The sequence below is a fragment of the Harmonia axyridis genome, chromosome 1, assembly GCF_914767665.1.
Source record: "Harmonia axyridis chromosome 1, icHarAxyr1.1, whole genome shotgun sequence".
NCBI classification, from domain to species: Eukaryota; Metazoa; Arthropoda; class Insecta; order Coleoptera; family Coccinellidae; genus Harmonia; species Harmonia axyridis.
The window spans coordinates 28,310,057-28,336,806 of NC_059501.1; the positions used below are offsets into that span (position 1 = coordinate 28,310,057).

Genomic DNA, 26,750 nt, shown 5'->3' on the forward strand with positions numbered 1-26,750 from the left:
TTTCTTTTTCCACTTCAACATCCTTCAATCCTTTTAAAAGCTACAATATAATCAACATCGATTTATTTCAAGTAAAAATATTATAACAATAAACATATCAATAAATAAAATTCTAGACCACATTCTGTATAACAAAAAATGAATATGTGTATCTAAACTATTAGGGTATAAAATATTTAAAAAAAAACTAATGAAAATAATACAGATAACAGTGGAATTAAGTTTGGCATGATATTGCACCACATTAGAGGTCTTAATAGGAAACATTTCACAAATATTATTCATTCAAAGGCTCTAAATTACTCTAAGACATTTCTATATCAACTATTTTGGTACATTTATTTCACATAGATTTGTTATATTATCTTAACGTTTATGCCCAAACCTGGAACAAAACAAAAAGGTTAACATCTTTACCCCATACACAATACCCAATTATCTCAGATACTACAAATAAATAAACCCAATACTCACTCTAAGGGTGCAATCCCAGGATCCAGTTGATAAAGCTGTACCATCTGGAGATACTTGTAGACAGGATACTCTATTCTCGTGACCATATAAGAGACAAACCCTTACGCACTTCAAAGTATCCCAAACATTTACTGTGTAATCATTATAACCAGCAAACAATAAACGCCCTGTAAAAAAGTATAGATGAAGTGAAATGTATACAAACAGAAGTTCCCATTGATTTGTAGTTTTGATATTCAGTGATGCAAAAATTTTAGATAATAATAACTTATACTCAAAAAATTTTTTAAGTATTGCGTTTTTATTGAATGAAATCCTCAAAAAAAGGACATATCAGTTTGTGTGATTGAATGTTATGATTATTCTAACTTTATAGTATTCACTTAATGCTCTTCCAATACATTCTTGACCAGGTATTTTAAAATAATGATCTTAAAAAAGGTAACAAAAATGAACATTGAAATGAGAAATATAATAGAATAATACACTGATTGTGGAAAAGGGAATTGAACCCTTGGGGCTTTCTGAGCAAGCTTATTTGCTTCTGCTAACAGAAACACCGCAAGTAGTTGAAGTAGGAATCAACAGAATAGTTTTCCACTTAACATTGGGAGTCCCACAAGGAAATAATATGAAGCCTCTGCTGTTCTCAATATTTACATCTTGCCTAATGTAATTGAATATACAGATTGTTTGTTATATGCAAATGATTCATAAGAGTATTTCTTGCGAAGAGGATTATAGACTTCTAGAGATCGATCTGGACTCAGTAACTGCTTCCAACCAAACAAAATGAAGATAAATTCTTTCTAACGATGGCCGTATTGAGGGTGGATAAAATAATCAAAATTAAAAGGAAAATAATTCTTACCTGATACTGAGAAATCAACAGAGTTGACGCCAAAAATTATACTCTCCTTATTGTAAATGGCAATTTCTTTATCTGCTCTGAGATCAAACAATCGACACTGAAACAAAACAAGTATTATCAAAAGATATTCGTAACTAATATCATTAAATTGAAAGATACTTTACTAACAGTTTCAGATTTTCCAAGAGTAACCATCAATAAATAACAAAAAAAGAAATCTTAATTATGGACAACAATATTTCACAAATTGCCCCAATTCAAACTAAAGTTTTGAGTAAATAACAAAATATTTTTTATGCAGATTGTTCGGGATTTAAAAAACTCTGAGAATATCTCCAAAATGCTAGTAGCAAGGACTAACTATATTGAATCGTAATGTATGAAAGAAAATAGACATGTACTGTAGCGTCATCACTTCCTGTAGCTACTGCATCACCACTTGGATGAAATTTGACACTGTTCACATCAGACTCATGTCCTTCGAATGACTGAACACACTGTCCTGACCTCATATCCCATATCAAAACCATTTTGTCACAGCTCTGAAAGCAGCAAGTGTTCAGAAAATATTACCAAATTTAAAATAATGAATAAAATATACCCCAGATACAAAAGTATTTCCAGTTTCAGAGGGTGCTAAATCGATGGACATAACATCAGCTGAATGTCCATGAAAATTCTGCAGCAACTGTCCTGATTCCACATCCCATAAAGCACAGGTGGAATCTCCGCTACCTGTTAGGATCTATAGGATATAAATTATTGAATTATAATAGACTTATTCTCCATTACATCATTTCTGTTATTTGATATACATATTTAAATACATTAGAAAAACACAAACAGAAATTTTTGGAACAGGTGAAACACAACATCAAGAATGATTATTTGAAATCAATTAAGATTAAATTAAGTCACATAGTTGAGTGTCACAAATATTTCATAAGACCATGCTGACACAACAAAGTTCCATAATAATCGGCTGCGAAACTGTTTGCAGAATATAACAGCAAACCACAGGAAATAATGAGTGAAAAAAACATGAAGAGAATATTCCATAGCTTACAAGTTTATCCCCAAACATGGGAATAATTGTATTATTATTCAGTTTGAATATATGAGGTGTTTTTAAATTGGAGATACAAAGGTGAACGAGAGATTCCTTGGATAATTTTAATAAGAAAAGGCCTATACACATAGGCCCTATTTTTTTGTGATTATTCCAGTTTATAGAATCTTATTAATCTTCGCTACAGATTGGGTTAATAAGTACCAAAACTTATAATCAATTCATCCATCATAGCTTAGTTGCTGGAGTTTATTTTTACATTTTTCTTAACTGCCAGTGGTCCACCAAAAAAAAAAATTTTGGAGGAAAGAAGCAGGCACTGTTCCAGAACAAATATCACCCTGTAGCTTCACATTCAAAATCAGCATATCACATGATAAAAACTTTTAACACATGCTGCAATGAATGTGTTAATTGGAATATCTATACCCAATTTTAGTTGAATATCTTGTAAAGAGGAGGTGCTATGAGAAAAAAAACTTGAAAAAACTCAAACTTTAACACAGTGTATCTCGAAAACAAAGAGTTTGCGGGCCCATATTTTTTTTCTTAAAATGATCAGAGGAATCTGTCATTTTCGTTTGTATCTCCAATTCAGGAACACCACATATATTTTGCTTGTACATATTCTCATTCATATGTTATAGTCATTAATGCTCTGTTACCATTACTAGTTACTGTATTTGGACTATTTGAAGTCAGCAATAAAGAACTGTTATTATTATTATCATTGATTCATATTTTATTTTCGAACCATTTATTGCCTTATCCAAAACATAAATACATTTAGCGAAAACTTTTGAGTTTTATTTAATGTCTAAAATTACTGATTACCTGTTGATCAGAATTTGGGAATAGGCAGCAGCTCATATAGCTAGTATGAGTACCAACATTTTTTCTCCTCTGATTTACATCATCAACCATACTCAGAGGGTAAACAGTAACTTTGTTGTCAAGACCTCTGAAAAACAGTGTTATTCAATAATGATACCAAAAAAGCACTTGATAAATACCCGCATGCTACTAAATTTCCAGATGGAGCAAAAGCACAAGCCATCACCCATGTGGTAGGCATAGTGATTGCGTGTTCTTTATTAGTTGTAAAAGCATCCCAGATGATCATCTTACCATCCTGACAGAATCAAATTAAAGGAATATGGATATTAATATAACGCATTCATTTTAAAATGAGCAATTACAAATTTTTTTCATATACCTGAGAGGAAGAGACAATATGTCTTTTGTCTGGGGACCAATCAGAACATAATACTTTAGCCTGATGCCCTTTCAGAGTCCTTCTTGGCTTAATGTTCATGTAATTTATGATATCTAATCTTTCAGCAACTGTGGCCACTGAAAAAACAAACGAAAATACCAAATACTGATAATATTTTTCAAAACATACATGTAATATCATTCAGTTTCATTCTTTCATCCTCTAATTTTTTCTTCAAAACTTCTGCCTCCTTAGCAAGAGACTCAATCGTTTCCACAGGTGGTGCATTTAAGACTTCACTCATGTTTATAAATAATTAAATATGTTAGACAAAATGAAAATATTTATTATTTTCTCAAAATAGGCGGTACCGATTCACACTTTTGAAATTGTAGATCAATACATTCTGCCAACTTGTAAATAATTCTTTAGGATTTGCACCATTGGAAAAAAATCTTCAAGACCTCAAACCTTCAATTTTTCCATTGGAAATTATATTTCAGTTATGTTTAAGAAAAAAATAGTGAATATTTCGGATATCATTCCCGCAAAAATAACTACCCCTGCCTCTCAGTTCCCTCACTACTGGATGACAGTAGGATAGTCTAATTTGTATTCCTGACCAATCAGAAGCCAGACACAATAAATCATTGATTTTTGACAGAAGAAACGTTTTGTGTTAGGTTATGACATTTTTGTGACAGAAGCAGAATGTTGAAAAAAATCTAAAATATCAGTGACAACAGATCCGAACAAGTTGAAATTTTGCTTGTGAAGAATAACAATTTCGAGCATCGTGCAGATAGTGTCATGAAGATCACAGAAAATCCAAGAAACAAATCGAAAAAAAATGTGGAAAACACTGATGTAAAGTCAGGAGCTTTTGAGCGTTCGTCATTCACGCGTCAATTGCACTATGGGAGACTACTTATAAACAATTTTATATGGGTATTCCCCAGTATGTAGCCTCCAATGGTGCAACTGACGCATAATTGACGCGCACCCAAAAGCTCCCTAACTTCACGTCAGTGCTTTCCTTATTTTTTTTCGATATCATTGGATTTCATTATTCTGATGAAACTATCAACATTGCAAGAAATCCAAATTCTATTTCGATCAGATCCACCGTTTTGCAATTAGAGATCCGAACCCACCTTGAATATTTCATGTTTCTAGCTCATTTCGTTTCTGCTCTTAGCTCAATTTCGATTCTGAATCTAAATTGAGAACGCATTCGTCATCAGGAACAGCGTATTATTCACTTTTTGATGAACTAGTTGCCAATATTGCTTGATTTAGTTCCCAGAAAAAAATGAACAGTTCCAGAAAAGCAGATGCGCCTCCTCCCCTTGAGTGATCATGCTTGTTGGAAAAAAGACTACCTTCTGTATAACTTTCATGTGAATTCGGTACTGTGTGACCCCTTGAAGAAATCCTGGATCCGCCCCTGACGGAACCCCTAATAGAATTTTGCCCATTAACAAATTTAACCTACAGGTTAGGCTTTTTGATTCCAGAGTTGGTGCCGGTCAGAATTAAATTTGACCATAGATCCAACATCATTCTGATTCAATATCAGAGTGTCATTTTTCATCAGTTTACTGTTATATATTATGATGATATGAAACATGCTAATCAGAAAAAAAAATTTCAATCATAACTAGATAAAAACCTTCTTCCTTGTTTGAATATCTGAATATGGGCAAATAGAAACCAATAAAAATATAAGTATAAAAATTCATTTATTCAAAAATGGCAAAAAATTAATATTAGATTAGAATTTTAATTTATTTATTCAGTAGCACTCTCTCTGGACACTCCAAAGGGTTGAGCAACTTCTTCAGCTCCACAATCAGCAATGACTATATCTTTGATAGGTTTATCTCTGCTGTCAGTTTCTGTACTTTCTATCTTTCTGACAACATCCATTCCACTAAGAATTTTACCGAAAACAACATGTCTATCATTCAGCCAAGTGGTCTTCTTAGTAGTGATAAAGAATTGAGATCCATTAGTGTCCTTTCCTGCATTGGCCATGGATAACCATCCAGATCCGTAATGCTTGAGTTTGAAATTTTCATCTTCGAAACGTTCACCATAAATACTGCGGCCTAGAATTAAACACATTTTCTTAGTGTACATTTATAGTAATTTGAACGAAGAAATAATTTTTCTAAGATTTTATTTACAATTGCTTCCACTTCCATTAAAGAGAATATTAATTTGAAATTGAAGTAAATAGGTTCAATAAAAGAAAGAGCATATCCTGCTCAGATAAATAGGCCGTCACGTAATGAAATTCATGGAATTATATTGTAATATAATAATACTAATTAGCATCCATCATTCAAAGCGAATGAAGTTATTGACCTCTTAGGCATAACCTCTTGAATGAGTTGGTTAAATTTCAACATTTCAATTAATGTCCAATGCGAATATTTACCTCCAGTTCCATCCCCTTTAGTGAAATCTCCTCCTTGTATCATGAAATCTTTGATGACTCTGTGGAATTTGCTTCCTTTGTATCCTTCTCCTTGCTCTTTCAAGGCTAATTCTTTGAAATTTCTTGCAGTTTTAGGAACTGTTTTACCGAAAAGTCCAATAACAATTCTTCCAAGGTTTTCATCCCCTCGTTTGATATCAAACCAAACCTATAAAATGACAATTACATATAGCTTTTTTTTTATTATCATTGAGAGTGATTACCTTATCAGTTACTTTTGGTCCTTTCTTAGCTTTTTCTTCCTCGGTTTCGGCAGATACGAAACAACAAAGGGCGCACAACGCCAAGACTAATAATTTAAAATTAGCCATTGGGTAGAAATTTAAAAACTACAACAACCTCTGACAAACGTAGACTACCAACCGACGACTATAAGAAAGACAGCGCAGTCACTCCACTCTCCAAACGACACGTCTGCTAATCGATTCTCCTTCCAACGTTTTGATGTGCCCACCACCCACTTTAATAAATTTGATCGAAATTTTAAGGCCACGCAACTAACCTTACATATGTGATATTAATTATGAACACAGATTTTAGATTATTATCTAGGTTCAAGACAATGAACTGTTTTAAGATAATATAATAGGGTTATTACTGTTAGATCTGTGCAGACATCTTAACACAAAGAACCCATTAAATTTTTTTAAGGTGTTTTAAGAACAACAGAGCAATAAAATATCTAAAAACTTAAAATAATTATTTTATCTTATACTCTATAATGTTCTGCAGATTTGGGATAAAAAATTAATATTTAATGAAGGGTTTTTGGAAGCTCGACATCTGTTGTATTGAATGTTTGTGCAAAAAAGGCAACCAGGTTTGTTCTTTGTTGTCTTTAATTATTATTTTAAGCTTTACAAATATCATTCAAGAAATTTCTCTTCAGAAGAAACTCACAATCGTGAATTTTATTTTACACGGTTATTTTAATTCAGATACAGATATTCCCGATCGTGTGGAAAAATTTCTACGCAAACATCTAAACAAAGAGGTGCTGTCTCTTCTACTATATGTTTTAATCTTCTCATATTCAAGGTACTCATAGTTCATGAAAGATTAGTTCTGGAGCTTTTGAGCGCTCGTCATTCATACGCCTGTATACAACAATAATATATATTTTTATGATCTGGTCTGTGATGGAGAACACAAAACTGCGTATATGAGATGATTTTATAGCCGTATTCATTATGATGTCATTAGTTGTCGGTTAGTTTATGAGAGGTTACCATTCGAATAATTATTTTACAAAAACTAAATTTCAATCTAGTCGTATATGTTGTTTCAGATATATTGAGTATATTTTTCGATATTCTGCTAGAATTATGATTATTCGATCAACATTAAATTTTGCTTCATAGCCTGAAATTATTATAATAATATATATATTATACATCTATACGCAAAATTTCAAGTGGAATTATTTTTCATCACTGAAATATCAGGTTTTTTCAATATTCTGCTTGAATTATCTCTTTGTATGATCAATGTATGATGTAATCAACGGAAATTCTGCACGAAATTAATTTTTTACCTTCAGGCAGAATCTCGACTCGGAGGGAGCTGTTTTAACTGAAAAATTGATTTTGTTTTTTAATCATATTCTTGAATTTTCTCGGGTTCTACTGACGCAATCAACATAATATTTCACACGAGGCTTGAAATTGTTATGTTACATTAAAAAATTTCGTCTTAGTTTTGAAATTATCTGAAAAAGAAAATTGCGGACGGTCAAGTTTATAGAAGCCTTCGTCAGTTTTTGCACATTAACAAATTTAACCCCGGTATTCAAGTTACAAACCAACCCTGAATATCTCATGGTTCTAGGTTTTATTTTTGTTCGAGAGAGTTATATTTACAGGTGGACCTTATGCCAGGCTAAAATTCGAAAAATCACAAAAATTGTGACGGAATTAAATAGCCTTCTGTTCCGGTATATTTCGTGAAATAATCTGACGGTTAAAACTGCATTCATACTTCCTACTGATAAATCTGCAATAAATTATAAAAAAAAGTCAATCCTTTTGGGGAGACCACAGATCATGTTATCGATACCGATACTTCCATTCGGTAACGATACTTTTATAATATCCGAAACATTATAAAGAAGTACCCAGTATCGAATCGAAAGTATCGATACGTATTCATAGATGACAAATGTAATTATAATTCTTCTACTTTGTTATATGTGGGTAGGTCTATGCTATAGTAGAGAATATATAGACTTATCTATGGCGAACACCACAAAACATAAATTTTTTAGGTTACGTTGATCTCTTACATTTCTTCATTGAATTTGTAAAAAATTTCACCATGCGATTATTAAGTTTTCTTTACGCTTCTAGAACTCCCCAGTATGAGCCAGTTCCATTTCAAGAAATATTGCCACTAAAATTGAAACCAAAAGTATCTGGAAAGGGTGACAGAACTTCAGAAGTATATTGTATATATGAAATGTCTGTATTGATGGCTTGTTTGAAGAGTAAAGAATTCAATCAAAAATTATGTTCAAAGGAAATAGAAAATTTTCAAAGTTGTTACAACAAAAGTGTTGCCATTAAAGAAGGAAAAAAAGTTAAGGAAGCAAAAGGTATCTTGATTCCTGGCGAAAAGAAATTATCACCTAAACAAGTCAATACATTATTGAAAAAGTTTCCTCAGTTTGAATAACGATGTAAATGTTAACAATTAGTAAATTATTCATATATTCATTAGGTTTTTCATTATTACTAAAAATGTAATATACCTTTTATTTATGACCAAAATTTATTGCGAAAATTGGTCTTTGAGTGGCCTAGAAAAGTTCGAATGGAAAACATTGAAGTTCATAAGTTGATACATTTAAATTTTATCTTGAGACCATAATTTAGTTATGAAAATCAATCAGAAAATAATAAGTTCAGCTCTTGATTACTTAATAAATTAATGATTTTGGTGTGAATTCAGGGACCTTTCTAAAAGAAGAAAACATGTACATAATTGAAATGAAATTTACCTTCCCCCTGAATGCTTGTTTCTTTTAGAAAAGAAATTGGTAGGTGGTGATGTATTGTATATTTGTATGCTAAGTTTTTATAGATCACATGGTGATGAATGTTTAATTGAAGCTGTTTTGCACAAAAAACGAATCAAATTACTCAAAAACCACTATAGAAATAGGGAAAAGGAAGTTAATTCAGAAGTAATCAAAAGGTTGCGGCAAACCGAAAAAAGGAATAATATACAGGCTGTTCTATTTGAAATATCGAAATTGTTAGCACTTTTTGATATAAGCGGCAACATCGCAGTGCTGAAAATATTTTATATCCATACATCATCCTACCTTAGATTCCAAATTTTCAATAAAATCGTACCTTCCGTTCTCCATAAAAGTCTAGACATCGATCATGGCCCATTCTGTAAACACGTAAAATCTCAACCCGATGAAATTTGAAATCACGAAAATATTGAGAATTAATATTCTTCTTGTATCTTTGATGATGTGATGAGTTTGAAATTTCGCACGGAGCTGAAAATTGATATTTCATATCGATACTCAAAATCTTAACTCCAATTCTTCTTCTCATCAATCAACATGAAATTTTGCACAAAGTTTGGAATTGTCATTTTATATCCAAGTGCAAATTTTTATCACTTTCGAATGGCCTGTTTAGACGTTAACAGGAAAACAAAAGTTCCATATTTAAGGAACTCATTAACAAACTTAATCTTCGCATTCGAGATCCGAACCTACTCTGAACATTTAAATTTTCTAATCCTTTTCATTCGAAAATTTCCTGTTTACACACGGACAGACAGAGACTATTCTCAAAATTGGAAAATTGCAGATATTGTGACAAAATGAAATAGCGCTTTAAAAGGTAAGAGTGGACGGAAACTATCTACTTATCTATGCCGAAACCCATTTTAGTTAGGGAAATATTCCAAACTATAGATTGTATAAAAATTCCTTTGACAATTGAACAATATTAATTATGCTCAGTAAATATGCATGACATCTAGCTTTGAGGTTATATTTGGATTTTACAATTTCAATTAATTAATTAATTAAGTTAAGATTTGGATCCTATAGAAATTGGGTAGAAAAGTAAATTTTCAATGAGTAACTTTACCAAATTTGAAGTAAACTAATTTATGATTTTCTCTTTAAAGATATCCTAAATTGGAAAAGACTTCTTCATTTGGTAGTCTTCCATTATGGATTATTTGAAATACTCTCATTATTTCTCTTTGCCAACCCAAGGGAATATTTATTCCATGGCAAACTTGGAATTAGCTAATGGCACTTCTAAGCTCCTAGTGGCTTCATTGAAAAGAGAAATATTTTGTTTTGAATACATCGATGGCCCAAAGGATCAGTTGATTCCTACTGCTAGGGAGGTATCTTTTACTTACATTCCAAGTAAGTTGTTGAGTTTCATTATAGTTATATTATATATTTTAAGTTCAATTTTTTAGCTGGTGCTGAGATAATATCAATAGATGCTTATAATAAGTCTTCAAATAATAACGAATTTGTTGTTGGTATAACAATAATAAAGGTGTGTAGATATATTGAAATTTATGTTATAAAACTGAATTATATGTAGTAATTCTAGAACAGTAATGATTCTGATGCTTTGGAAACTTATCTCAATATATACTCTGGCTGGGAAGCATCTGATGATTTCAACATTGAAAATATAGCCCAAAATTGTCAGAACGTAGAACTTAATTTCATACCATATAGATTAATACATACTGATTACATCCAATGGAATGATGAAGATGTAATTTTGAAAGAGGTATCTAATATAAAATGATATAAATAATAATATGCATTCAGTTAGAATGAGATTTCAATTCCAGAAAGTATTTTTACTCTCAGGGAGCGATAATCTTATTCATGTTTTTCGAGAAGGCTTGGATCATTTATTCAAAGAAATGGAAGCTAAAGAATATTTTCCTGAATTGATGAAGACTCCTAGTCCGGTTGTTTGGATGGACTTATTATATGTGAATAATAAATCGGAGTGAGTGGTTAAATGAATTTTATTTAGTCCTTTGTCATATTTTTTGTGATTTCTCACGAAATATTTTCAATATGATTATGTATAATCATTATAATTTCAGGAGATTGTTTGTTACTGGATGTGAATGTGGTTATCTTAGATTGGTCAAGGTATGCACAAAAACAAAAAAAATCATGTTCAATTTCTCTACACGATTAGACAACTATATTTCCAATGTAAAATTGTACACATGTGGAAATGATGTAAATATGATTGTAATAAGCAGTGTTCTAAGTCCTATTGTTTTTAAGTAAGTATTTAAACGAGAATATATCTGAATATAATAGGTGGGTTGATATATTATTTTAAACAACAAAATTGTTTTTCCATCTTTCGATGTCAGCATTTTGAGAACTTATGCTACGTCACTTTGCTTCGATGATGGAAATAACGTATTTTTGTCAATGGTACTGAAGATGGCTGTTTAGCCAGAAATGTTATACTATATATGTATATATAATATATAATCAAAATTAAATACTTGAAGTACAAACCATTTCTTATAATTATGGAAACTTTTTTTCTGGACGGCTCATTTGTACTAGGGGTATTATATCCTGACCGGCAAGGTCACCGAATTTAACTCATCAACTTGTTTTGGTATTACTTGGCCCAAAATATTTATATGAATTAAAATTTATGTTCAGAAGAGCTAAGAATAATAACAACGCTGTTGTTGAATATGTGGGCCAAGTTTTATGATCGTCTGATTTATTGGGAGGCTCAAGGGGAAAATTTTTTGAGTACATACTTTGACCACTTGATATTAATTGATTTATTTTTAATTTTCAGAGTTTACTTTTTAGGTATTTGGTTTAGAATAATTTATATGCGAATATTCGAACCGCACCTGAGCCTGGAACCTACTAATTTATTATCGATTGTAATAAATTAATAGGATCCAGGCTCAGATGTGGTACGAATATTCGCATTTGACGCGTTAATTTGTGGTGGTCTTTATCTCATGATTTTGAATTAATTTTCATTCAGAATTAATTACTTATCTTCTATGAATTATGCTTCAGGAATTATTTTTAACTATAGAAACAAAAGAAATGAAAAATGCTGTTGAATATTACTCAATTTAAGGATTTTGTCTATCAATGACAATCTTGTTGCAAAGTTAAAAAAACACTTTTGTTTCAGCAATGTTATGAAATATGGCTTGAGTAATTATATATCACTGCCAAGAAATAGTTCTACAACACTTCTAACTTGCTGTGATGTTATTGATATTGATTTAGATGGTCAATTGGAGATTCTTGTTGGGAGCAGTGCCAAGGTGAGTTTTTCATTAAATTAAAAAATTGAAATTTATGCACATTGATATGTTTTTATAGGAAATCATTCTGTATAAACAATACGATGACCATAAATGGATACTTGATGACGTAAAGAAGGTATCCTCGCCAATATTTGGCATTAAACATGTAGATATTACAGGAGATGCCGTCAAAGAAATGATAGTATTTTCTATGAAAGGTGTTCACATATTTCAGGTAACTAAAATCTGGCAAACATTTTTTATATAAATTTTGAATATTCATTTTCAGCAAGATCCTGATTATGTACAAATGATTTTAAATGAGAAGATAACTGAACTGAGAAGGAAAGATGTGGCCAGAATAAAAGATATGATGTGATTTATAGTAGATCAATGTGCATTTATTTTATGAACTTTATACCTGAAGATGCCATTTTTAAAATAAAAAGAGATATGGTTATGTTAACTTTTGTGTTCAGATTTTTCACGTATCAATGGGACGATTCAGATCTTATCATTATTTATTATGTTGGGATATAGGGTATGGTGAGTATATCGCCGAGAATTTCAGAGCAGTTACTAGTGGTTTTCGGACCGCTTGACACTTGTCAACTAAATTTTTCAGTGACATAATTTTGGAGGTTATAAATGGTTGATCTCTTTTAATTTGTGAATAACTAATAGTTCTTGATGGCTCTGAAGTGTATTTGTTTCATTATTGAAATAACAAAGTTTTTGAGTGTCAGATGTCATGGAAAATGTTCATAAACAATAATCTGAAAATTAAAATGACAACTGCCAACCGGAGTGGGCGTGGTTACCGATCCTAACCAGAATGAAAGTACGGTTGCTCACCGAAGTTTGAGGAAATTGTCACCGATTTTTGGGAATTCGACATAAATGAACCATCAACTTACTAACCATAGTAACCAAGGTGATCTACAGACCATACCCATAATAAGTAATTCACCAAATTTTATAAGGTTATATGGAAGTTTCGAGTGAGACAAAATGAAATATATTATTTTTATTAGTGTTCCAGGCACAGATAAAATTCTTTGTGTGGAGGGGTAGTATAACAGCATCTTAAACACTATTCTCTACCAGATTCATTCTTATATTAATGTTCACAAATTATACAACAAAATTTCAATGGTCTTAAATGTAAAATACAAATTCTAGGATTTCATCAAGTCAATACTTCGAACAATTCAATAAATATGTACAAACCTTATATAAATAATAGGCCAATTTTAAATGCGAAAAATTTTTGTAAGTTCCATAATTATCTTTGAAAAATATAACAAATACATATTGATGAATGCTGTAGTCAGATTCTAATAATTGTTTCTAATTTTTCAATAAAATAAACAATTGACGAATTGAAGACTGAAAATAAAAATATAATTTCAACAACATTAATTATTTCAAAAATATCATAAATGATGCATAATATAAAATTGGCCAACATTTATGCACAATTCTCATTCAGTCCAATTTGAAATATGCATATAAGGTAATAACTTTATATGTACATACATATTATGAAACTAACTGCCAATCTTTGCAGAAGATTAAGTGGCATCCTTTTGCAATTTTACTCAAATGTTTTTTGTCTACTTGGTTAGTTTTCAAAATTTTGCATCATCACAACCCTTCTTACAAAAATAGGCATAATTTTTCTCTTGAAAATTCTGATGTTCGGTTATCTAAAAAACAGCTTTGAAATTCTCAAGTGGAAATGAATATCTCAATTAAAGTTGACATAATGAGACATTGAAATCATAGATTTTTTTCAGCTCAACTAAATGCGCCACAATATTTTGAGGCACCAAGTCAGCATCATATCAATTAGTGCATTTGTGAAAAGACATTCCTTCATCATTTCGATAATATTTGATGTTGATTGAACCAGCTATAAAAATTTAAATTTTATTCAATATGATTTGGTTTCTCTACTACTTAAACGCTTATATGCTTAAATATCTTAAAATAGTCCTAACCAGTCTTAGAATTTGCACTTACTAACTTCAAACACTTCACACATCAAATTTTACATAAACTCTGAAATGATCATACAGTGCATTTCAAAGCTTTCCTTATATACAAAAGAGAATAAAAAACGAACAGAACAAAAAGGTCCTAAATCAATTCAATAAAATATTTGCCACTGACTGAAAATTCAATATTTCAAATGGGATATATTCAATGATTCAAATTATTCCTGTTGAAGTGGTATCCAATAACAATGTTCATTTCTCGAATTTTCATTTACATATGGGATTTTCAAGAACAGAACAGAACCATAAAATATTCTTCGTATCTATCCTTGACGCCGTACTTGAAACTTTGGAATAGGTGAAAAAATACCATAATATACAGGGTGATTCACCGGTATGGCCTATTAGACGTTTATGGAAAACTAATCATAATTTTCAGCTGAAAATTTCTTCTTCCCTAAAATAATTTTAGAATCTCTACAACTTCCGGTAATACGGAAACAGAGCGTCTCAAACCCCATTGTGCAAATTTTCAGCTCAAAATTATGATTAGTTTTCCATAAACGTCTAATAGTTCATCCTATTGAATCACTCTGTATTAATACCACTTCTTACGAAAATCAATAAATAAAAGCAATAAAAAATCATTACGGTCTACATAAATAAAGCTCAAGAATTCTATACATAGGGTCTATACATTTTCAAACATTTACAATAGACACTGATTCCAAAAATGTTATCCAATCTCTCCAAATGAACTTCAGTCTACATTGTCTTGAAATATTAAGCGTACATAACCTGGAGAGCCCGTCAATGGAGATGCGCAAAATGGACAGACTGCGTGAAAACCATTGGTACCATGTGGAATAGCTACGTTCGCCCAGTATCTGGAGATTGTAATTTCAAGTTAAATATCACAAGAAAAACGTTAACTTGAAAGATATATATTCTGTGTGATTTACTAAATAATATCAATTCATAATCTTAATCCTGGAAAATTTTCATTACGTTGAATTACGATCTATCTGTGTATCCGATCGCTGCGTTTCACTTGAATTTCTTATGGAAATGAGAATTATGTGAATCTTGTGCTTGCTTTTAGATGCTTTGCCAAGTTTCATAAGATTTATTGTTGCATATACAGATTCTATGAATAAGCAGAAAAAGAATAAATGAATATAATTATCTCATTTTTTTCGAAGTACGATTAGAAATTTGCAAAATACAAATATCAAGACACATTGATAGGCGGAATATAATGAACATTTTTATCATTCTTTATATATGTATATCTTTATATCGGGTGTCCCAAGGTGAGTGGCCTATTAGATTATTATGGAAACTATTGATGGTAAAGATTTCAAATTTTGTGGATAGCTATTTGGCCATGTAAGGTACATTTTTAAAATAATTTCACATTTCCAGTGTTGCCGGATGTACGACAATTTGGCAACAACTTTGTTATTTTAAATGGGACATCCGGTATTTCTATTTTTTTATGATACTCCATGAAATATTAAATCTATTCACTTCACTTTTCCATACCTATCTTTAACGGTTTTTGAGTTATTAATTATTTTTCTAAATTTTAGATCAAATTGGCGTATTACGAAAATGACTCTAGTTCGCTCAATATTTGAGATTTAAGTCAGAAATTTTGCAAGTCGTTAGATATTGATCTGATCTGTGTCACTGCTTTTGAATTATGGTTGTCAATAATACAGGACGGACCAAAAAAAATCATCATTTGCCAAGTTACAAAATTGTGAAAAAGTCTATTTTTTCAAATTAGACACCTAGTATATTTTTCAATTTTTGGAATCAGTACAACACACTCTACAATTTTTCTATTCACGTCCCTATACCTATCTCAACTGGATTCCGAGTTATATGCGTTTATTAGATTTCACATTGATTCAATAAGCGGTTATTTCTTTTGTATTGTTATTTTCTCTATGTCGTTCATAGATCGATATATCAATGAATCAGTTCAATCCATAAATGTCAAAATAAACAATTATTGCCTAACAGGTTTTTTGTTCCGAGGTTTTTCTATAAATAATGGCTCAAGAAAGATATACACATATAACGCATATAACTCGGAATCCATTTGAGATAGGTATAGGGACGTGAATAGAAAAATTGTAGAGTGTGTTGTACTGATTCCAAAAATTGAAAAATATACTAGGTGTCTAATTTGAAAAAATAGACTTTTTCACAATTTTGTAACTTGGCAAATGATGATTTTTTTTTGTCCGTCCTGTATTATTGACAACCATAATTCAAAAGCAGTGACACAGATCAGATCAATATCTAACGACTTGCAAAATTTCTGACTTAAATCTCAAATATTGAGCGAACTAGAGTCATTTTCGTAATACGCCAATTTGATCTGAAATTTCGAAAAATAATTAATAACTCAAAAACCGTTAAAGATAGGTATGGAAAAGTGAAGTGAATAGCTTTAATGTTTTATGGAGTATCATAAAAAAAATAGAAATACCGGATGTCCCATTTAAAATAACAAAGTTGTTGCCAAATTATCGTACATCCGGCAACACTGGAAATGTGAAATTATTTTAAAAATGTACCTTACACGGCCAAATATCTATCCACAAAATTTGAAATTTTTACCATGAATAGTTTCCATAATAATCTAATAGGCCACTCACCTTGGGACACCCGATATATGATATGTTCAAAGAATCAAAAACTAAGTTTCACTTTCAAAATTGATATAAAAAACGTTTAGTAATACTTACTTCACTGTTTTTTCTGTAGCCATATGTCCACATGGATTGAATGCAAAAGAAGGCAGACCGGTATCAACATAAAATGCTGGTTCTAAGCCCATACATACTTTGACAACTGGTCCCAACTAGAAAAAGATCAATATAAGTAAAAAAGAGAGACAGAGATAAATATTTCTACTCACCTCCAAACAGATCGGACATTTCCTATCACCCGAATCTTTATCCTGACCCCAATCATGAAGTCCTTGAACATGACCACAATTCAAATAAACATAGGGCTGCTGTTGGTTTTCGTTGGGTGTAATTTTTCTAGGTATAACCAAAGTATTCAGACCTACAGGACACTGAGGCCTTCCAGCGTTGAGTTCATCTATTACTCTTTCTAGGTCACGTTTACTCTAACAACAAATTTTTATGGTGAACGTTTTGAATATGATTTCGAAAAAGATTACAGTGAAAATGGTTGTTTATAAAGAAAGATAACTTACAGGTGATTTAGCGAGACCCTCTGCCGATCGCCACAAAAGTGTTGCCCCACACAAATCAATCAAGGTGCCATCCTGCAAGACATTAGTTTCCTCATCAACTTTTTGTCCTTTTTGTTGGGCCGATCGAGATTCCCTGGTTGTGAAAACTCCTCCACCGACTGAGGTTTCCAGCCAGTAGCGACATTTAGCCTCTCCACCACAAAATGTCCCTCTTGGATGCATTATCAATACCCCGTTTGTTGTGAGTCCGTCAATTTCTCTACCGTTTTCTTGCCATTTATTAGCCTTCTCCTAGAAACAAAAAGTATTTTAAATATCATACAAAGTTTTACTATTTTCTTGTCTATGTCTTAACCATAAAAAGAAAATGTTCCTCAATTTAATTGAAAATTCAGTTATTAGCTCCTAATTTAACATCTAGATCTAGGATATTTGGAAGGAAGAGAAAAAAGCGATAAAATCATCTCCATTTAGTACAATACTGCATAATATTCATTGTGAAACGTCGTATAAGAGGTTAATTTTTAAACATTCTTGGACGATATTTAGCAACCGATAAATTATCCTTCAAGCTTAAGTATATTAAAATTCTTCTTAGTTTAAAAAAATTATTTATGCTTATTTTTACCAGGGAATTTATGTCATCTTTTCCTTTTTTCCAAAGCCATTAACATTTGAGGATAAATTTTTGAACATATTAAAGAAATAAAATATAATATTTTTTGTGCGGAAACTGTTGACGCATATTTAATAATAAATATTGCCCTCAAATTATACCACATATTGGTGGTCATAACTTCCTTCATTTACAAGTTAATTCAGTAGTCAAAATTATTTCATTTAACGCGCCAAGTTACAGAAATAATTCTGATAAAATAATAGTCATTTTCCTAACAATGTGAAAAGTGATACTTTTCCGCAAGAGACGGCAGACATAAAATTTTGCATAAAGTTTGAAATTGTTGTACACGCAAAATTTCAAATCGAAAGTGGTTAAAAGTGTTATCACTGAAATATTATTTTTTTTTCAATATTATTTTGCTTAATTTCCATGGTTCTAATGACACTATCCACACAAATTTTGCACTAAGCTTAAAATTTTTATTTCATATCAACACCCTAAATCTCAACTATGTCGGTTCTGAGGTCATAGAAATATTTTTTTTTTCAACATTCTTCCCGAATTTTCTCCGGTTTGATTAAGACGTAGAAAAAAGTGAGACACTTGAAATCTGTCGTCTAACAGGAGGAGCAATCAGAGATAATTATTGAACTGCGACAAAAGATTTCAGAGGCCTGTCACGAAATTATTGTCGAGACTATAATATTGGGTAGAGCAAAATGGCAACAATTTTCATGTTACAATTATTATACATCGGCTAGGAATGAATTAATAATTCAATGAAATAACACTGAATACTATCATTTTTCCTAGCTTTGCCTTTTATAATTGTAAAGTATTATGGAATAATGGTTGTTAACATCTGTAATAATTAAAGAGTAATAATATATCACGGCATAGCAGAGAATTTTTCTATTCAGGAAAAAGTACTTCATCTAGGAATTTCCGGAATTGAAAAATTGTCTGCTATGCCGTGATATATTATTATTATTTAATTATTACTGACGTTAACAACGTTGGATTGGTCTTTGGGTTGGTCGGGGGATTCAAAAACCTGAATCCATCTGATGTCGCTACATGTCGACGACGACTTGGATGAACGGTAAATAGAATCTTGATGATCACCGATAGTGTATAAGTTTTCTTCCAATATTTGTAACTTTCCAAACCCTTGCAAAACTCCGTAATTTGTAAGGAATACTGTTAACCTTTGATTATGGAGAAGCGGTTCCTCGATAGCTCAGTTAGGGCCAGTATTATGAAGGATAACCGACGGTTCAACCGTTGCGTCAACTAGCGAATACGGAATTTTGGTAGTTGACGAACGGTTCAACCGTCGGTTATCCTTTATAATACCGGCCCTTAGCTGCACTGCACTATTGATTCGGAGGTTGTGGGTTCGAGTCCCGCTCGAGGAGGTACAGAATTGAAAAATTGTTTGGTATGCCGTGATATATTATTATTTTAAAGTACTCTCCAAGAAATATATAGTTGAGTCTGAATTGAGATACTGAAGGTAAAGTGACGCTACATTTTCTTGAAAAATGGATGAAACAGAGTTTCGTGTATTGATAAAAAACTGTTTCTCGATGAAAAAAATATTGTGCATTCAAAGTAATGGCTTGAAAAGTGTTATTCAGACTCTGCTCTATCGAGAACAAAGGTTTAAAAGGTGGTATGCTGACTTTAAACGTGGTCGACGATGCTGAATCTCTGGTCGTACGAATTCGGCGTTTTTTTTTTCATAAAACATCAAATAGTTTTTCGCTACAGATCGTTGCGTAAGATATCGGTGTAGTTAAAAAGATCAGAAGACAGTGAATTAACTATTTTACGTTAACACATGAGAAAACTTTGCTGCCAATGGCAAGTTTTTGAATACCCACCCTGTCTATATTTTCTCTCTCATTTATTCACAGGTTTTTTTTATGATTATTGACAATTTTAAAAAGTTTACAACTGTGAATAGTACTCACCCCTAAAAAGATATTTCTAGATGTGTCAAAACCAGCCGCATAGATCCTCGCTATTTTTGGGTTATTTCTGTCACATAAAATTCTACAAGCGAATCTAGATATCGTGCTCTGCTGCATAACTTTGTTTTCTGTCGCTTTATCTCCAGGTATTGTGTCCATAACGATGAAATCTATAGGGGCCTCTGATGATCTGCCAATCTGCGAGCATAAAAAAAAATTATGTTAATTTTAATGTACTCCGAATGGAAGTTTTTTCTTTAATTCAAAAAGGGAAAATTATTAATTTTAGAATTGGACTAGAAGCTTAGTTGTTATTGTGTATTCTGACAAAGTGATGTATCCTGAATAATAAAATAACTATTGTATCAATATTTTTTCAATCATTCTAGAAGTTACCTTCTTTGTGTTCTTCATTGTTTAGTGGGAATTAATGAAATATTGATGTGGTTTGGTTCAAGGCAAATTCGCATCCTTGAATATCCCATACGGTGAAATAATGACACAACTAAGATCGATATTGATAATGGCTGATGTTTTATCACAACAAAATGTGGAGGTACAGTCATTAGGTTTATTGATCCTAGTGTATATTCATAATATAAGCAGAGTGTTTATGCAGTTAATGGATGTTTACTTTTCCACTTGTTATTGAACTACGAGGTTCATCTTTATTGAAATAAGTATTGCTCCAGAGCTAAATAAAACAAACTGGTAATAACGTTATATCTTTTTCAAATGACAAACTATGATCTTGATAAATATAACAATGCAAGTTTAATACAATATGGTTAATTTTATTTCATGTATCTTTTATAATAATCTTGTTTGCGCGCCATTTATACATTGAACAAATCAAAACAGTTTTACAAAATAATCACAAACTGAGTCCAAAAATGCGCACTGCACTTACACCATTTCATATCTTATTCTTCCAACTCTATCAAAATTTTCGAAAAATAGATTTCGTAGATAGATATGTGCTACGATTGAAAACAAGAGAGTGGTAGTGTTCAGAAATTTAGGTGGTTAACTGTTGAACAGCTTATCCTACTAAGATTTGGAGGACAAAAATTGTACACGAAGAAAAGTAGACATTTAGACTCCTATATCACAGAATTTATACGGCTAAGTTCAAAACCAAATTTTCAATAATATATTCGTAATTTGGTGATATTCATAAACCCCAAATGATTAGACGTACGCCTTTACGGTAATTTACTAATTAGCATATCATATCATCCTAATAACAAATTTCTATACACATTCTTGTAAATGAGTCTAGCAGCAGGTGACAATTATGTTTTTACATAATAAATATTGGCAGACGTGCAAATCACCTGCTTGATTGAAAGATAAATATTGCGCCATATATTTGTCCAGTGGTGGATCATGAAGATGGGCATACAAGAAAACTTACTAATTTCTGTACATTTTCTCCTATTTTTCATGCTTTTGGAGGTATTGTATATGTATAATGTTAACATAAGATTACCGACTATTCGAAAAAAAAAAGAAAAAACAGTGGTTGAGTGTTTCTCTTGTGTCAACCCTACAATGAATCGAATAAAGGAATATCTAATTTTAGGTAAAAGTTTAAGAATTTTAGTATATACAAGTTTGTGTATCTTGTGTTGCCTTCTATTATGTACTTTGAATCTGTGACTATTTCTTTTTTGAATTTTGTTGCCATTTGAGAAAATCACATGGTTCTGCGGAAAGAACATAGACTTTTTCGTGAGTTCAATGTTTAACGTTGGTAAAAACACTTTTGAGGGTATTGCCAAACGAAATATCTGATTCAGATTATGGAAAAACTCAAAGCAGGGATATTTGACGGCCCACAAATAAGAAAATTAATTAAGGATCCTGCCTTCATAAATTCAATGAATCAAGTTGAACGAGAAACTTGGACACCTATGTTGAACTGTTAACAAGATGCTTAATATTTTCAAATCCTTAGGGTGCAATATGAGTATTAAAATACACTATTTACACAGCCACTTAGACCGTTTTCCAGAAAATTAAGGAGACATGATTGAGGAACAAGGTGAAATATTTCACCAAGATATTGAAGTTATGGAGCACCACTACCAAGGAAGATGGGACATGCACATGATGGCAGATTACTGTTGGAAATTGAAAAGGGACTGTTCAAAAAAACATTCGAGAATGTCGCGGAAGAGAAGCTTTCGAAGTGTTGAGTGACTATTTGATTTCTTCAATGTTTTTTTTTGTACGACATAATATTGTATTTTGTATAATTAAAATAAAAATTTCGTATCTACTTTTGTGTATTACACTTAAGGATTTGAGTGAAAATAATGTAACTTCTACTTCTCTAAAATTGTATATCTCAAAAAATTGAGCTCCTAGGTAAAAATGAATACGTTATTTGAATTCAGGACATCAAATTGATATAGAATCAGCCCAAAAAAATCTCGACACTAAAACAACTGTTCCCCTGTGTTATCAATGTGCTAGGCATATTACTACTGACAATATAATTTTGAATTGAGTTAGTTGTGGTTTTTTGTCCAAGAGAGTTAAAATACTCACTTTGCTGCTGCTTTTAAGGAAGTAAACTACCTTATGATGTATGGAGTACATGTATGTATGTAACCCTCCAAATTTCATTATTTTAAGTTGAACCATTCGAGAAATAAGATACAAAAGGAACATAAAAATAATATTAATATATTGAACAAGTAACGCGTACAAAAGACCTTAGGGATTTTTGACACTACATTTATATTTAAAACTACAATCAACGAGTTGATTGTTCAATCAAAGTTTGATGAAATCCGTCGTAAATATTATATTCGTTATAAAATGTGTTTTTTTTATTAGAATTACCTGGAACATATCTGTATCCTCGTCATTTTCATATTCTACAATAACAGCGTGGTTTCTGGACAACGTGTAGGATATCGAATGTTGGGTTGCATCCAGGATGGCTTGTGAGCAGTGTGGAGTTTTAACAACGTAGTGTTTCGACCTCTTGACACCGTTAGCAACCTGCCTTTTGTACAACACGAATTTACTACGCTTCCGTCCTCTGTCACCTGGTGGAAGATATCCATTGTACCTGAAAAAAACAAAAAAAGGGTTAAAAATTTCGATCAAATCTTTTCTCAGGTTTGTGAGATTAACTGAAAAACACAAATATTAATTGAGTTTATAAAATAACCGAAATATCAATGTATGAGCTTGTCTGCTTGGGAGTAACTCCCTTTCGCTCCATTTTAGTAATAGTTACATTTCGAGGAATTAGTTAGCGATGTTTTTTTAGAGATTGTTTTAGCATAGTGACCAGTATTTAGGCATCTCTGAATGGCATCTTGGGGTTTCAGCTCTTGCACCAATTGAATTATATGGGAGTGCAGCTCTTTGCAGATCTTTGTGCAAAATGTGGTATAGCAATGAATTATACACATTCAAATACCCTTCAGAATAGAGAGATCGGGATCATCACGAACAGACACATTCTATGTTCTCTTTCGTTATCAAATACCTTGGACGCCCGGGTTTTGGTTTATCTAGTAATGAACCGATCTCCTCAAACTTGAGTGAAATGCTTTGCCCATCATTTAAGTGACGAAGATCTAGAATATTGGAGACATTTCTTCGCGCTATAGTTGCAGTAGTAGTACTGTTTAAAACGACTAAACGCAACGACTAAATTGCCTAGAGTCAAGCTACCGATTGACCTCTGTACCTTGTGAATCGTTGCGTTCACGCAGTGAGCTAAACAAATATAAACTTTCTTTAGAGACACCTTGTACAAGAACACAAAATGTTATCGTCATTCTTAATTCTCACAAGCTTTGAAACTCTGACAGGTCTCGCAGAGGCATAGGAGAGTCGGACCAAGAAACATAAAATTTTTTACAAATTTTTCTCCACAATGAAAATCAATCAAAATTGCAATTTATGGTTGTACATTTAGTGCGTTCTTAGTAAGCCTACTTATAGAACGTTAGAAGAGGTTAATGATATTCAGAATTCCAGGATAATTACGAAAAAGCGTGACAAATATAATTTATTCTTTAAAATTAAGATTGGAAGCATAATCTGGGCATTAGATTATGATACTTGATGAGCGTCCGGTTGCTTCGAAAACTGATTGAAGAAAAACAGTTGATTGCATTTTTGTATTAACATCAATTTACAGAAGGAATAAATTATACCCAATATAGATCCAAAAAAAAATTTCCTTAAATTCAGATAATTATGGATTTTTATTTTCAGTCTTTGAAGTTATCATATTAATAGGGTTATAAGACAAAAAGGAGAGATGCGATATCGAATTTCATTCAAGCAGCTTTCATAGTTTCCGAGAAAAACTATGAAAAAATGGTAACTCTATAGGCAGAAAAATATGTAGAATACCAGACCAGAGAAAATTAATATGTATCATATCAGATATTTACTTGTATTAGTCATCATGGGCTCTCTTTTTTTGTGTTTAATTATTCTCAGAAATACACCAAGAGCAGGATATGAGTAATTCAGAAACAAATTTGAACTTCCCACCTTATTTGTTATATTAGTTTATTCGCTGAAATTGTGAATTCGATCTAATCAAGCAATCTTAATATGGAGGGACTAACTTAAATGAACAAACAAAATATTGTTATGTGATATGTTTTTCTCTACTTTATATGCGTTTGTTCAAATATTGACAATTGCCAAACTAAAGAATGACTGCATATAAAATAATATGACATAAAGATTTATCATTTCGTTATCACGAAAATATAATTTGTTATTGGTAATAATAAACCTAGACGAATGGAAAACAATCCATCTGTACGCCAACAATTATATGCAGATTAAATTTGGTTAAAAAAATTAGTTGCAATACTACATCCATCCACCTAGATCTAGAATCCAATCAATTTTAGAGGTTGAAAATCAAGGAATGAAATATGTTCTTGAAAAAAATCAACAACATTTTTTTTAGATTGTATACATATTTTCCGCTAGGTTTTTTGCGTCTATTATTTCGACACAATGTTAATCCACATATTTTGTAAAGCTGTTCCTTCTGTCAATACGATAACTTTTGAAAAAATGATCGAGTTCTGAATGGGCCAGTTATTTTTGTGAAAGGAATATGATTTGGAGGTGATAACAATCTGAAATTTTGTTCTTCCAATAACTCGACAAATAATCATTCGAACCAATTGAACTTATTAGAAAGTTGTGTAATATAACGACAGTTTTGAGTAAAATTTAGTTCTTGATCATTTCGATGGAAAATTGATTTATTCATTTCATTTGAATTAATCGACACATTTTTCTGAATTTGCTGTTATGTGTGAAAATCGAAAAAACGAGTTATATAAAAATTCAGCTTCAAAGCGCTTAATCAGAAAATAATTTTTGTCCAAATTCTGTATCTACGTTATTAATAAATATGCAGGGTGCTTCCAAATGGGAGCGAATTTTTTTAGAAGGAGATCTTTTTCGCGAATTAAAAGGGGTCTTTCATAAAAAAAATAAGAAAAATTGCACCCTTCCAAAAATGAGAAAAGTTTTTCGAAATTTTTTTCTAGAAATTGCAGAACTGTTGAAGGAATAGCATTTCATTTTCATGTTGAACCAATGAAAATGCTATCTAATAATTTTTTTTAATGTCTTGGATATTTTCAAAAAATGATAAAAATATTGCTTTGAATAACATCAACATTCCTTTCCAATGATATAGAAAAAAGGTTCTTAAATTTGAGAGCCCTGTGGTAGCTACCCCTCACTTTTCATTTTCGAATGACACCCCCTGTCAATGATAATTGTCATTCTATTTGGAATAAAACGATAGCACATACTCCGTATTTTTTAGTAATAACAACCAAAACATTAATATTTTGTAACTTATTCTACGTGATTTAATTATCCTTAAAAAAATGAAATGCCCCCACCCATGTGTGTACAAACTACACATATGAGAAGTAGATGAATTTTTCGTTTCGAAAAACCGATTTTCATAACAAAAAACTTGCTTTAAATGCTTTTCCGTTTATTGTTTTGCATAGTAGGTATATGGGTTGCAATTCATATTTCACAAAATGTTAATGTTTTTGTTGTTATTAATAAAAAATACCAAGTATGTGCTATCCTTGTATTTCAAGTAGAATGACACACAATTTCCACTGACAATATACAGGGGGTGTCATTTGAAAATGAAATGCGAGGGGTAGCTATCACAGGACTGTCAAATATACGAACCTATTTTATACATCATTGGGAAGGTACTTTGATGTTATAACGGGTGTTTTTTTCGAGGTATATAACTTTAAGTTGGCATTACTGTTCAAGATGGCGACCGATTTAATAGCTGTCAAGTGATTTATTCTCAGTTTGGTTTGGCAATTCATCATGAACAGACTCATGCCTGAACAACGGTTGCAAATAGTGCAATTTTATTTCGAAAATAATGGTTCTGTGCGGAATACGTATCGCG

The 26,750-nt window shown here is 31.5% G+C and overlaps 4 protein-coding genes across 7 annotated transcripts in view; 1 reads left to right on the plus strand and 3 right to left on the minus strand.

Moving 5' to 3' along the window:
- Positions 1 to 46: 46 nt before the first annotated feature.
- Positions 47 to 9,651, minus strand: LOC123680584 (guanine nucleotide-binding protein subunit beta-2). Of its 2 annotated transcripts, none has more exons than XM_045618571.1 (9): positions 9,487 to 9,651; positions 3,631 to 3,767; positions 3,428 to 3,546; positions 3,249 to 3,375; positions 1,947 to 2,090; positions 1,747 to 1,887; positions 1,346 to 1,442; positions 475 to 641; positions 47 to 385 (listed from the first exon to the last, which is right to left on the minus strand). In XM_045618571.1, the coding sequence occupies exons 1-9, from the start codon at positions 9,512 to 9,514 to the stop codon at positions 374 to 376; spliced, it is 972 nt and encodes a 323-aa protein (XP_045474527.1). In that variant the 5' UTR covers positions 9,515 to 9,651; the 3' UTR covers positions 47 to 373. The 2 variants fall into 2 exon arrangements, with proteins under 2 accessions (XP_045474527.1, XP_045474519.1); XM_045618563.1 differs by lacking the exon at positions 9,487 to 9,651 and adding an exon at positions 3,820 to 4,500.
- On the minus strand, positions 5,356 to 6,605 carry LOC123680634 (peptidyl-prolyl cis-trans isomerase B-like). Its single transcript, XM_045618625.1, has 3 exons — positions 6,337 to 6,605; positions 6,074 to 6,281; positions 5,356 to 5,741 (listed from the first exon to the last, which is right to left on the minus strand). The coding sequence occupies exons 1-3, from the start codon at positions 6,442 to 6,444 to the stop codon at positions 5,422 to 5,424; spliced, it is 636 nt and encodes a 211-aa protein (XP_045474581.1). The 5' UTR covers positions 6,445 to 6,605; the 3' UTR covers positions 5,356 to 5,421.
- A 127-nt stretch (positions 9,652 to 9,778) lies between the features above and the next one.
- Positions 9,779 to 12,914, plus strand: LOC123680574 (KICSTOR complex protein kaptin-like). 2 transcript variants are annotated; one of them, XM_045618543.1, is made up of 9 exons: positions 9,779 to 9,993; positions 10,286 to 10,535; positions 10,592 to 10,674; positions 10,732 to 10,917; positions 10,982 to 11,145; positions 11,246 to 11,434; positions 12,331 to 12,466; positions 12,525 to 12,683; positions 12,738 to 12,914. In XM_045618543.1, the coding sequence occupies exons 2-9, from the start codon at positions 10,331 to 10,333 to the stop codon at positions 12,825 to 12,827; spliced, it is 1,212 nt and encodes a 403-aa protein (XP_045474499.1). In that variant the 5' UTR covers positions 9,779 to 9,993; positions 10,286 to 10,330; the 3' UTR covers positions 12,828 to 12,914. The 2 variants fall into 2 exon arrangements, with proteins under 2 accessions (XP_045474499.1, XP_045474507.1); XM_045618551.1 differs by lacking the exon at positions 9,779 to 9,993 and adding an exon at positions 10,086 to 10,220.
- Positions 12,915 to 13,460: 546 nt separating this feature from the next.
- Positions 13,461 to 26,750, minus strand: part of LOC123680561 (protein pellino) — an 80,918-nt gene continuing 67,628 nt past the window's right edge. For both annotated transcript variants that reach the window (XM_045618533.1, XM_045618524.1), the window contains 6 exons: positions 23,141 to 23,372; positions 20,288 to 20,485; positions 17,690 to 17,980; positions 17,384 to 17,599; positions 17,211 to 17,326; positions 13,461 to 15,335 (listed from right to left, as the gene is read on the minus strand). In XM_045618533.1, the coding sequence (XP_045474489.1) occupies positions 15,209 to 15,335; positions 17,211 to 17,326; positions 17,384 to 17,599; positions 17,690 to 17,980; positions 20,288 to 20,485; positions 23,141 to 23,372 (1,180 nt within the window). In that variant the 3' untranslated portion in view covers positions 13,461 to 15,208. The remainder of the gene's footprint in view (positions 15,336 to 17,210; positions 17,327 to 17,383; positions 17,600 to 17,689; positions 17,981 to 20,287; positions 20,486 to 23,140; positions 23,373 to 26,750) is intronic.

Bases quoted from the DNA above. Each gene is read 5' to 3' on its own strand.
- LOC123680584 (XM_045618563.1), bottom strand. From the start codon at position 3,934: ATGAGTGAAGTCTTAAATGCACCACCTGTGGAAACGATTGAGTCTCTT. The intron at 3,547-3,630 runs GTATATGAAAAA...TGATTCTGTCAG, and splicing joins ATATTGTCTCTTCCTCTCAG to GATGGTAAGATGATCATCTG. The intron at 3,376-3,427 runs GTATTTATCAAG...ACTGTTTTTCAG, and splicing joins GGAAATTTAGTAGCATGCGG to AGGTCTTGACAACAAAGTTA.
- LOC123680634 (XM_045618625.1), bottom strand. From the start codon at position 6,444: ATGGCTAATTTTAAATTATTAGTCTTGGCGTTGTGCGCCCTTTGTTGT. The intron at 6,282-6,336 runs GTAATCACTCTC...GTCATTTTATAG, and splicing joins GACCAAAAGTAACTGATAAG to GTTTGGTTTGATATCAAACG. The intron at 5,742-6,073 runs GTAAATATTCGC...GTTTAATTCTAG, and splicing joins TAAAGGGGATGGAACTGGAG to GCCGCAGTATTTATGGTGAA.
- LOC123680574 (XM_045618543.1), top strand. From the start codon at position 10,331: ATGGATTATTTGAAATACTCTCATTATTTCTCTTTGCCAACCCAAGGG. The intron at 10,536-10,591 runs GTAAGTTGTTGA...TCAATTTTTTAG, and splicing joins ATCTTTTACTTACATTCCAA to CTGGTGCTGAGATAATATCA. The intron at 11,435-12,330 runs GTAAGTATTTAA...CTTTTGTTTCAG, and splicing joins CTAAGTCCTATTGTTTTTAA to CAATGTTATGAAATATGGCT.